The 12,964-nt window shown below is 40.8% G+C and overlaps 1 protein-coding gene and 1 long non-coding RNA gene across 6 annotated transcripts in view; one reads left to right on the top strand and one right to left on the bottom strand.

The window, feature by feature from the left end:
* The window catches only part of LOC117518421, a 28,609-nt gene extending 17,600 nt beyond the window's left edge, over positions 1-11,009 (top strand). The window contains exon 3 of the long non-coding RNA XR_004562982.1: positions 11,000-11,009. This is a non-coding gene — a long non-coding RNA (uncharacterized LOC117518421). The remainder of the gene's footprint in view (positions 1-10,999) is intronic.
* lrp8 (low density lipoprotein receptor-related protein 8, apolipoprotein e receptor) overlaps positions 1-12,964 on the bottom strand; it is a 564,614-nt gene that overhangs the window by 53,920 nt on the left and 497,730 nt on the right. For all 5 annotated transcript variants that reach the window (XM_034179535.1, XM_034179536.1, XM_034179537.1 and 2 more), the window contains exon 14: positions 2,407-2,548. In XM_034179535.1, the coding sequence (XP_034035426.1) occupies positions 2,407-2,548 (142 nt within the window). The remainder of the gene's footprint in view (positions 1-2,406; positions 2,549-12,964) is intronic.

Here is a 12,964-nt window from a genome sequence, read left to right as displayed (position 1 = left end):
TCATCTGCAGAGGAATGGTCTATTTGAAGAGTTTCAGTCAGGTTTTAGAATTCATCATAGTACAGAAACAGCATTAGTGAAGGTATTAAAGGCACTGCGCTGCGGTGGTTTGAATCATATTTGTCTAATAGATTACAATTTGTTCATGTAATTGGGGAATCTTCTTCACAGACTAAAGTTAATTATGGAGTTCCACAAGGTTCTGTGCTAGGACCAATTTTATTCACTTTATATATGCTTCCCTTAGGCAGTATTATTAGATGGTATTGCTTAAATTTTCATTGTTACGCAGATGATACCCAGCTTTATCTATCCATGAAGCCAGACAACACACACCAATTAGCTAAACTGCAGGATTGTCTTACAGACATAAAGACATGGATGACCTCTAATTTCCTGCTTTTAAACTCAGATAAAACTGAAGTTATTGTACTTGGCCCCACAAATCTTAGAAACATGGTGTCTAACCAGATCCTTACTGTGGATGGCATTACCCTGACCTCTAGTAATACTGTGAGAAATCTTGGAGTCATTTTTGATCAGGATATGTCATTCAAAGCGCATATTAAACAAATATGTAGGACTGCTTTTTTGCATTTACGCAATATCTCTAAATCAGAAAGGTCTTGTCTCAGAGTGATGCTGAAAAACTAATTCATGCATTTATTTCCTCTAGGCTGGACTATTGTAATTCATTATTATCAGGTTGTCCTAAAAGTTCCCTAAAAAGCCTTCAGTTAATTCAAAATGCTGCAGCTAGAGTACTGACGGGGACTAGAAGGAGAGAGCATATCTCACCCATATTGGCCTCTCTTCATTGGCTTCCTGTTAATTCTAGAATAGAATTTAAAATTCTTCTTCTTACTTATAAGGTTTTGAATAATCAGGTCCCATCTTATCTTAGGGACCTCGTAGTACCATATCACCCCAATAGAGCGCTTCGCTCTCAGACTGCAGGCTTACTTGTAGTTCCTAGGGTTTGTAAGAGTAGAATGGGAGGTAGAGCCTTCAGCTTTCAGGCTCCTCTCCTGTGGAACCAGCTCCCAATTCAGATCAGGGAGACAGACACCCTCTCTACTTTTAAGATTAGGCTTAAAACTTTCCTTTTTGCTAAAGCTTATAGTTAGGGCTGGATCAGGTGACCCTGAACCATCCCTTAGTTATGCTGCTATAGACGTAGACTGCTGGGGGGTTCCCATGATGCACTGTTTCTTTCTCTTTTTGCTCTGTATGCACCACTCTGCATTTAATCATTAGTGATCGATCTCTGCTCCCCTCCACAGCATGTCTTTTTCCTGGTTCTCTCCCTCAGCCCCAACCAGTCCCAGCAGAAGACTGCCCCTCCCTGAGCCTGGTTCTGCTGGAGGTTTCTTCCTGTTAAAAGGGAGTTTTTCCTTCCCACTGTAGCCAAGTGCTTGCTCACAGGGGGTCGTTTTGACCGTTGGGGTTTTACATAATTATTGTATGGCCTTGCCTTACAATATAAAGCGCCTTGGGGCAACTGTTTGTTGTGATTTGGCGCTATATAAAAAAAATTGATTGATTGATTGATTGACTGGATGAAAGTCATATTCAGTGATGAATCTCGAATCTGCATTGGGCAAGGTGATGATGCTGGAACTTTTGTTTGGTGCCGTTCCAATGAGATTTATAAAGATGACTGCCTGAAGAGAACATGTAAATTTCCACAGTCATTGATGATATGGGGCTGCATGTCAGGTAAAGGCACTGGGGAGATGGCTGTCATTACATCATCAATAAATGTACAAGTTTATGTTGATATTTTGGAATTGAAAGGATGTTTGGGGATGATGAAATCATTTTTCAAGATGATAATGCATCTTGCCATAGAGCAAAAACTGCAAAAACATTCCTTGCAAAAAGACACATAGGGTCAGTGTCAATGAGCAGATCTGATTTGATGCAGGTGTTAATTTGGGGGATGAAAATTTACAGGGTGATTCCATAATTTTTTCCTCAGAATTGAGTGATTCCATATTTTTTTCCTCTGCTTGGTCTAAAAAAGTAACTGTTACTGACTGCCACAATCTTTTTTTCTTGATTTCTTATAGTGTTTCTTAAAGCCAGAAAGTTGCCATTTGAAATGACTTTAGTTTTGTGTCATGTCTGTGATCTGCTTTTTTTCTACAAAATTAAACAACTGAATGAACATCCTCTGAGGCTGGTGATTCCATAATTTTTGCCAGGGGTTGTACTTTATTGACAGACCTCGTACTTGGGAAAGAAATGAGGCAGCGTGCAAAGAACCTGGCCACCCTACCTCATCATGATGCAGATTTGCGCATATGCAACTCAGCAATAAGCTCAGCAATAAGAGTAATAAAAAAAAAAACTGTATGGGACTCTCCCTTTAGCTTTATTAGGTCCTGGGCTGTCTTTGTTTACCTTGGGGCTGCCTCTGTTCATGGAACACCACCAGGTCCAGGGGGTTGTTGAGATGCTCTGCCACTTTTGCCACGTCATGTCCCGTCAGACGGCTTGCACTGTATATGGCTTGATCTTCTAAATCTGTCCAGTACACACGATCCTGTACAGTAGGAGAAAAAAGCATAACTCCACCTTCAATCCAGAATATACAGCTTATTGTTTGTACAAAAAAACAAACAAACAATAAATTTAATATCATAGTAGAGTAGCAATGTGGGGGATAAGTAGTCAATGCCCTTGCTTAAAAAAACAGAAGGTCCCCAGTTCAAGACTATGCGTACTAGGGATGAGCGAGTACACCACTATCTGTATCTATATCTGTATCTGTTCAACCATCTAAATTATCTGTATCTGTACTCGTAGTGGGCGGGGCCTAAACTGGATGTGGGCGTGGTTTAGCCTGAAATGGCTGGGGCTTAAATCAGTACATTATTTTAACTCTGAAATTGATACGGATTGATCAGAAGTTGCTATATTTATTATTTATTTGAAAACTATTTACAGAACAGCCTCAAAATTGAGATTCAAATCAATGTTTTTGATCACAAAAGTAAGAGAACTATTTGCAGAACAATTTTTTTTTAAAACAAACTCAGAACATGAATATTCTTAAGTGTATGAATGAATATTTACAGAACAGCCTCAGAATTGAGAGTCAATGTTTTTGATCACAATAGTAAAGGAACAATTTTACAGAACAAGTTTTTTTTTATAAACTCAACATGAATATTCTTAAGCGTATGAATGAGTAACAGAACAGCCTCAGAACTGACATTCAATGTAGCAGGAAATTATATGAACTACTAGGTATGCATGAACAAGAGGTGTCATACTCAACACAACTTTCTTTTTTTAAATTTTATCATCAAACTGATTTTTTTCAGTTATTTATTTATTTTTGCTACCTAACGTTCTTGGCATTTTTTCCCCACACAAAGTTAAACAATATTGATTAAGGTGTGTGTGTGTGTGTGTCTGTGCATGCATGTGTGTCTGTGTGTGCATGTGCGTGTGACTGAGTGAGAGGGAGAGAGAGAGGTTGTTCGACTGACCAGTTTATTTTTATGAACTGCAGAAAGTGTAAGACACTGCATGCAGCCATATTCAATAAAAATATTAATATAGGCTACTTTGTGTGTTCAGTTGTATGTATGTGTATGTGTGTAAGTGGTCTGTAAGACTGTTTATTTTTGAGTGATCTGTGTGAACTTGGTGATTCATGTAAACATCCAGTGATGGCAAACAGGGAAATAATATGTCAGCCTTGTTCACTGTATTCTTCTCAAAAGCACCACGTTCAGTACGAGCAAAGTTTTCCAACTGACTTTATGTCACCGACAAAACGAAGAGCAAACAAACGGTTAAAAAACAAATAAATGAATAAAAAACCAGACTGTAGGCGGTGACCGATGCGACACGAGCCGTTTTTAGCTCTGTCTTGTCAAAAGCACTGCGTACGATACGAAACAAGTTCACGGAGTAACTTAAAAGAGGCGAGCTGAAGAAAACTTAAGGAATACTGAGAGAGAAACATGAGGCAGCCAAGCACAGAGGGAGATCCTGTCTGTGTGTGTGTGAGAAGCTGCAGTGAGACATGTCTGTGTAGGGAGGGGCGGGCGCTGTGTGTCACTGGCCAATCACAGAGCATGAAGACAGTCAGTTAGCCAATGAGAATTTTCCTTCAGCACAAGCACAGATATTGATGAGTTTCATTCAGATCATGCTTGTGCTTGTCAAAAATGCTTTATCCGTACCAGATACTCATCTGAAACGAGTATCCGGCTCAACCCTAATGCGTACCCATTCTCCATGTAATGTGGAGTTGCATCATCAAGGGCATCCAGCAAAAAACTTGTGTCAAATCAACATGCAGATGCAAACTGGATTCACAGCGGCTTGCAAAAGTATTCAGCCCCTTGGTATTTCACACATTTTAATTTGTTTGTGGCATTTCAACTACAAGAAGTAAATCAGGCTTCTCAATTAATTAAAAGATATAATTAAAAAAAATATAAAATTAATAAAAAAATATAAAAGCCAAGATAATGGGTTGCCTAAGCAATGGGCCCCTTTGGTATAATACTTGTAAATAGTCAGTTTCATTGCCAGTTTTCTTCAAACAAGTCAGGGGATGGATACATGAACATTAACAGGGGACCACAGAGCAACACTTGTAGAACTTAGTTGCCACAACAACCTCAAACCGCTCTGCCTATGCAGATAGCTAAGAAAAACACAAGACATGATACAAAGGGACAAGACTGAGCTGATATTAGTGGGGGATAATGTACAAAGTGACACACAGAGGCTCATTCACGATTCCTGAAATAATGAAAAAGCAGTTGGAGAGCATAATTCTGCTGACAGTATGGCTACTAAAAGTTCAAAAATGGACTGAGATACTGTCATTGTGGGTTTGAATGGCAACACTGAGCTGAATCTATAGTCGTGTGTCAGACAAATCCTGCATAAAGTCTTCCACCCTGGTTGAGGGACATTTTATTACCAGACGAAATAAAATCATCGCTGTTTATTTATCTTTCTGATAGCAGGATTATGTCAAAACTACTTCACGGATTCTCACCAAATTTTCACCACAGATAGATATTAAGGCAATGGAAGACTCCACTGAATTTTGCAGGTGATCCGGATCCGGACTGTGGGTGTCACAAATCTCGGATTATGCTTGTTCATTTTAAGCCTGTTTCCTTTTACCGATTTTTGATACGTGATTGTCTATGATTTTGTACATAATAATAATAATAATAATAATAATAATAATAATAATAATAAGATAGCCAATTGTGCCCTGAAATCAGGTGACATTCAATGGTCAAAGTATCATTGTAGAACAATAGGAACAATCAGATAAGTTTTAAGCATGTTCAAAAAATTTTTGATTTTGGGATAGATTTTGATCCAAAAACAAAGAATAATTTGATTTAACTGGGGGCGATTCTATGGCAACGGAATTACAATCGCAGCACATTTTTAATGGGGAGCTAAAATATGGCCAGACTTTCCCGTCGTCATAATTCCGTTACCATAGAATCACCCTGGGGCAGATAAAGGAGAAACCTGTAAAAGTGGACAGTTGTGTACAATATGCATTAGATGGGACCTTCTTGATTTTTTTCTTAGCAAAAGCTGTGCTACTCCATCAGTGTGTTGGCCAAGTGGTTACTGTGTTTACTTCAGAAGCAGAAGGTGCCCATTTCAAAACCACCCCTGCCCATTCACTATGCAAAGTGAAGGACATCTGGTGTAAAACCTGAATCAAATCAACATGTACATACATATCTGCTGTGGTGACAGTGATGGGAAAAACAGAGAAGCCAAGAGAACCTTTTCCCATCACTAAGTCACTATTTGGTTTGCGAGAAGGTTGTGAAATAGTGACAGAATGTTACTCCATAACACAGGCGCAAAGGCACTGTGAATCTACACCATTGTATCATGACAACCGCACTGGTGACCAAAAAGTGATGTCTTCATAACGTCATATCAATGTAGATATGTTTACTCAGTACACATGTACAGTTGTGGTTGGAGGTTTACATACATTCATCATGGACATGAATGTCATGCTAATTCTGGACTTTTAATGATGTCTTTGAACTGTTCTTTTGTCAGGGTGGAATGATTGTACAGCATACAATATTAATGGCAACAACCAAGAATTGGGTGCACAAGTTTTAATTTATTTGGGATCTTCTCTCATCCACACAGGTTCAAAATTATACATACAGGCTCAAATATATGTACATCCCCACTAATATTTGTATAAATGTCCTTTAGCAAGCTGCACTTCAATCAGATGCATTTTGTAGCCATCAAGAAGCGTCTGGAATTCTGGCTGGATATTTAACCACTCTTCTTCTGGGGAGGGGAGGTGATGGTCTAGTGGTTAAGCACTGGGACCAGGGAGATCCTTGGTTCAAATCCCAGCCTGACCAGAAAATCAGACCAGAAAATCACTAAGGGTTCTTGGGCAAGATCCTTCATCCCCTAGTTGCTCCCGGTGTGTAGTGGGCACCTTGTATGGCAGCACCCTGACATCGGGGTGAATGTGAGGCATTATTGTAAAGCGCTTTGAGTGTCTGATGCAGATGGAAAAGCGCTGTATAAATGTAGTCCATTTTCTATTTATTTATTCTTAGAACTGGCAGAGTTCATTTAAATTGGTTTGGTTTCCTGCCACAGATCCGGCTTTTAAGAACAGTCCACAAATTTCCAATAGGGTGGAGGTCGGGGCTTTGGGAAGGCCATTCCAGAAGCTGAATGTTAGTCTGCTTTATCCAACTCACAACCAGTTTTGATGTGTACTTGTGTGTATGTATTCCCCAATTTTGTTTTGTCAGTGTAGAAAACAACATTAGCGTAACACTGTGGACTAATTAACACATCCGGACTGATTCTGGAAGGTGAATCAGGGAGGCTACAGCAAGTCCTTCCAGCTCCGACAGCAAATGCTGTTGCTGATGAGGCCAATTGTGTGCTTGCAGATTTATGAGCTTGGTAAAGGTCAAAAAACCAGTTGGTCTTCAACTGCAGATTTGTCTGGTGTGATTAGTGTGCTTCAGCTGTACAGTGCAGCTGCTGTCCAAAACCAGGCGCTGCATGACGTTGGACTATCAGCGGTCTATGCCCTTCTCTCAACCACTCATTTATCATCTTTTCCTGTGGTCTCCCCCACCCACCACACTCAGATAACCTTTATTCATATGACAGCTGTGTTGAGACAATGAAAGACAAATATCAGTCATGCTGATAAGACTGACATCTGTCCTTCCAGCCATTTCCCTTTGTGTCTCATATCTCTGTCTTCGTTCCTTCATTTCCATCTGTGCCTCTTCCTCCCTGTCGGATTTTCTCACCTTGAAAGCTTCAAACAAAAATGCAGACCTGAGAAGGTCAAGGCTCTTGAGGTATTATCAAGGAGAACACATTTGATGTGCTGAAGAGCAGTTTACACACACTCCTCAACATGTAGATTTCTGTATGTCGTCTGTGAGATGGAGACGACGGTGTCTCACACTGAAGGACGGAAGAAGTCCAAGAAAAAACCTTCTGTCAAAATCACGGCCAATTTTCTCCTCACGCATCTGGCCTGATGAGCATCTAATCCAGAAAACAACTCATGAAAGCTGAAACTAAGGCACCCGCTCATCTTTTTGTTTGTTTTGTTTGTTTCTTTGATTGTTCTTTTTGGTGCAAATGTGCAAAAAGACTCATGGACACAGTGTTAAATCTGTGTAGAAAGATGGCATTTTTTTGTTGACGTTTAATAAAGTGCCAAGAATGTTTATGTTCCTACACTCCTGTGATTCCACCCACGGAGCTGTTTTCACTTGTTCAAACTGGATAGATTTCAGGATTGTGTGGGTGCAAAGAGATACTGAGGGACCCAAATCTCCACCACTGTTCGATTAAACTATGACAACAGCGCCATCGCTTGTTCACTTGATATGGTAATGAAATGGTATAAAATGAAAACCAGAAATCTTGATATATGAATAGAAACAAAAATGAAACCATTCATTGATTTTCTGTTGCTTTTCCGAGTCCAGGTCACGGTGGCAGTAGACTTCCCTATCCTTGGCTAATTTCTCTAACTCTTCCCGTGGAATCAGGCATTCCCAAGCCAGCGTGGAAATACAAGTCCTGTGAGATTTCCAGACACAGTTGCTTCTGCAACGTCATTAGCAGCTTCGGCAGAAATTTCACTGACACTCCCCGCAAGCCCAAATCCTCCATCAAAATGGAATGTACTGAATCTGTGCTTGGATAGTGACACGATGGACATCCATGTCCAGGGTCTGTATTTTGTCAATCACTTGGTCATTTCATCTTATGGATGACCTACCCGAATGTACTTTGCTCTCCAAAGATGTGCGCCCATTTTTGAAGCGGTTATGCCACTCTTTAATTTGCGTTCTGCTCATGGCATCATTGCCAAAAGTCTGCCGAATCTTGTGAATGGTTTCCTTTGGGTATCACCAAGCTTTTGGCATAATTTTTTAACCTTTGCTCAAGTTGTTCTGTCATATTACAGCAAATGGGAATCAGACAGGTGCTCAGTACATGTCTTCACTCTGAGGCTGACTGCTTGCGACAGTTGCGCTCTGGGGGTGGGGAAAAATTTATACATACCCAAGAAGGTTCCTTACACCTCCCCACCAAATGACAACTCACACGCTTCATTTGTTTTCATGGGATAAAATCAGGTTGGATACTTTTTGAATACACCTCGCACAGATTCTGCTCCAAACATGTTATTGTACTAAGGCTGCTGCTAATGATTATTTTCATAATCAAATAATCTGTTGATTATTTTCTTGATTAATCGATTAGCTGTTTGATGCATAAACTGTCAGAAAATGGTGAAAAATTTCAATTTGTGTCTCATGATGACTTCCACAAATGTCTTGTTTTGTACACAACCCAAAAGATAGTCAGTTTATTGTCCAAGATGAGTCAAGCAATTTGTAATGAAAGCAGAAAATACTGACATTTAAGGGACTGAAATCAGAGAATTTGGACTTTTTTTTTTAAAGAAAAATAAAAAACACTCAAGATGATTAATGGGCTATGAAAATAGTTGGTGATTAATTGAATAGACAAGGAGAGTGATTAGGCTCCAGGTTCAGACAGTGTTTTATTTATTTATCTATTTATTTTTTCTGGTGGAAAAATGCTGAGTGAGCATTTTCATGTGCCTCATGTTTCAATGACAGCAATAAGCAGCTAATGCATAACCCATAACATACAGCAATAAAATGTACTCAGCCAGAGTAAAGAAATAAGTCTGTCAGGGAATCATCAAAAACTCCTGCTTGCCTGAAAAAGTGCTGCATTGATGTTATCACACGCCTCTAAAATGTTGAGAGATTTTCTGTTATGTGCAGACGCGAGTTGAGGAGCGGACCAGCGTCTGACTGAACCCAGCGCTAAAATAACCAGAAAGCGGTTCCAAAAACAAAACAAATTTATTTCCCTTCTGTGCAATAATTGTGTACAACATAAATGTGCGGTTGTCTGGCGAGGTGAAGGACGGCGCGCTCTCCAGCGCCCAAATGGATCGAAGCCCGACGCTTCTGGACCCAGACTCACCGCCGAACACCCCCCAGGTGGACACGACAAACTGACTCTGTGAAGGATGGAAAAGGTGAGGTAAGTCAACAGCTACAACAAATATCCTTCAAAGGCACACACTATCAGCAACACATTCAGGTCTGAATTTAAGCTTTATGTAAATGAGCAGCTTCTCACAACAGGTGGAGGATCATCATTCCGTACGCCACGGCAGTGAGAAGCGAGCTGCACAATTCTCATCAATGTTCAAATATACTGCGTAACAAAATATCAAATTACTGTTAACACTTATTCAGACAATCATCACCTCTGATGTGTGCTGACAGCATGTGTCCCTCACCCGTCCTCCTTCACAGGCACGATGTGTCAAACCCAGGCGCGGTCCTCAGCGTCTCACAACTGAACGTCACAAGGTCGAGTTCCCGGCAAGTCTGCTCGAATCACTCATGGCTTAAATGCAGAACGCCATCTCATTATCTGCTTCAGCTGAAAGTCTTTAAGTTTGCACGTGAGCATCATCCACAGGTGCTGCAAGTCATTAGGCCTGCACGTGAACATCCTCCACAAGTGCAGCCAATAATGCTGATGAGGGTGAAGGACTCTTCTGCCAGCACCTTCTCCACAGACAAAAAAACAGTTTGCATACCACCTGGAGAGCAAAGAAAAGAAAACAACGCCAAAATGTCCAGCCAAACCCCCCAACACACAACATTTTCAACTTAAAAGCGCTCTGAGAAGGCGCACAAAAAAAGGTGGGTTTTTTTGGAGGTGGGCGCAGGTGTCCTTGTGCACTCCATTTCCATTTAGAACTGAAAAAAAATCTTGGTGTCCAGAAAAAAAAGGCTATATGGACACAGAGCTGAAATCAATTAGTTCTTGCCACTTTATATTGCACACTGTTGTACACTGAGTACAAAGTCTCTCAAACTTTTTCAGACCAAAGACCATGTAACCAATAATAACAATAATAATAAAAAATCTCGCAGACCACCTAACTCAACAAAAATCCAAAAACAATAGGTCTGTATATGACTGTAACAGTATATTGCAACAGTATATTAAAATATTTTTAACAGTTTGAGAAATGATTTTAATTTAAAATGTGATATTTTACCAATATACTCACAGGCCACTAGGGGACACTCAGGGACCATAAGTGGTCTGTGGACCACAATTTGAGTAAGGCTGATGTCATAAGGTAAATGGATTGTATTTCTACTGTGCTTTTCAATACAAATGCTCAATTCACATGTCCGCGCGTGCACATGCTCACACACACACACACACACACACACACACACACACACACACACACACACACACACACACACACACACACACACACACACACACACACACACACACACACACACACACACACACACACACACAGATTCCCAATCTAATGGGGAATCGACATGGGGATTCACTGGTTACAAAGTCTTCTAACCTCAAGCCCAGGGTTCACCAATCCTGCTCCTGGAGATCACCTGATCTGTATGTTTTCCATGTCTACCTGCTGCAACCACTCCTGGTTTAAGTCTGGTGTTTCTTCGCTCTTGATTGGCTGAGCACACTGTTTATTAGCAGTGAGTGGAGCAGGGAGTGCACCTTCACCGCCATCATCGCCATCTTTCACTTTCTTTATCACATATTTATGTGGATTTGAAGGGGGCAACGTGTCCTACGGTAGAGCAATTTAAACATTCAGTGTCTTGGTCAAGGACACTTTGACACACAGCAAACAAAGCTGTCAACCCCTCAGTTCCTGGACATCCTGCTTTTCCAAAGGTTATATGGTCACGTCAAGTTTGTCAGAAAGCTCTCAAAACTCAAACAGCAGATGTGTGATGTCACATAAATACAAACATCTTTAGCTGCATGTATCAATGTATGTACACGATATTAAAGGCTCTTCATCCCTTGTTCTGTGCAGTCACATGTAGGGACTGTCAAATCGGATTCATCTGCAGTTTACTCGTATTATCAACTGACAGTATATCTCAGTCCGCCCTTGCTTTCAGAACTTCTGTCAGATGTTAAGTTTGTTGCCTATTTCTTTTCTTCTCCCTCACCCTGTTCTCAAACTCATCTCTTTTACTTGCCTGGCCCCTCTGGCTAGCAACAGAAAATAAAGGTCTGCAGGCTTTGCAATGACACGAAAGTCAGAGAAAGATAAAAGACACAACATTACTCTCTGCGTGTCACTGCCATCTACATCTCCTCAGTGTTTGGTGTCTGCAGGGGCGGATGTCTGTCAGAGGTTGTATTGCTGCAGTGATGAAAAAAGGAGCAATAAAACTCTTTCTGCAGTGTTTAGGACGATTGACACAACTGTGCATTCAAACCAGGTCTGCAGCTGATATGCATATGAATAACTGTGTCACCTTCTTTGTGGATCACTCCAAAGGACTACATGTAAATCTTTGAAGATACGCATGCATCCTTTTGAAGAACCTCAGGCCATAATGTTTGCACACATTTATACTCATACATGCATGAAGATAGTGAGTGTGCAGGAGGTAAAATGCAGCACGTCAGTGACGAAGTACAGAGATGATTCTATTGCATGTGAAAGTAAAGAATCTAAAAAGGTCCATGTGAGCTTCACACAAATCCCAAAATCACAACTGCCCTGAAGCCTTACTTTCAACTTTAGACACACTGTGTGTTTGTTTTTGTCTCAGATGGAATTTTATGAATGAATAATGTGTAAATGCAGTCTCACCCTGGTTATGTGTCCAACCATTCACATGCAACTCCACCTCCCACCTGGTCCATAAGTTCATTTTCACCACCGGAATTTGACCTCCTTCCCAGATGTGAGGTTTACAGGAACAGTTTGTAATTGGTCTTCTCAATCATTGTGTCTTCACTGCGGTAAAGAGTCGTTGAGCTCATGCAGCCATGTATGCAGTGATATAATAATTCTGCTCCACTTTTGGGTGCAACATAGGTGTTCTCCTTCCTCCTGGAAGAGTCTAATCCGCGTTGGACCATGCCCATTGAGAATAAAGCCAGCAATGTCTGTACCTACCTACTCTTTGGTCCATCTGGTGGCTCTGCTGTCCATTCTGTTTCAGTTTTTCTGCTCTTGTTCTTGTTTTGTTAATCTAGCTTGGTGCTTGTTGTCGCTGTCTTCTCCTGTGTAAGTCAGTGCCCAGTCAGTGCTGAGCCCCATCCAATGGCTTTTCAGGGCCACTTAGAAGTACCAACCCTGGAGCACAGAGTTATCTTGCCCTGCAAAAAGGCCCTAAAAGGAATCACCTTGCAAAGGCGGCCGCTGTGATGGAGACACATATAGTGGCCAATGAACTGCCCGTAACAGTTCCTATGGTGGAAACGGGCTTCATGTTTACAATCAAGGACTCTTCAAGACCTCGCCTCTTGACTACATTGTGGGAATTTTGTTTCTTGAAGG

Source organism: Thalassophryne amazonica, chromosome 10 (assembly GCF_902500255.1).
Source record: "Thalassophryne amazonica chromosome 10, fThaAma1.1, whole genome shotgun sequence".
Taxonomy (NCBI): domain Eukaryota; kingdom Metazoa; phylum Chordata; class Actinopteri; order Batrachoidiformes; family Batrachoididae; genus Thalassophryne; species Thalassophryne amazonica.
Note: the sequence above shows the minus strand (reverse complement) of the source record. Positions and strands in the feature narration are given on the sequence as shown.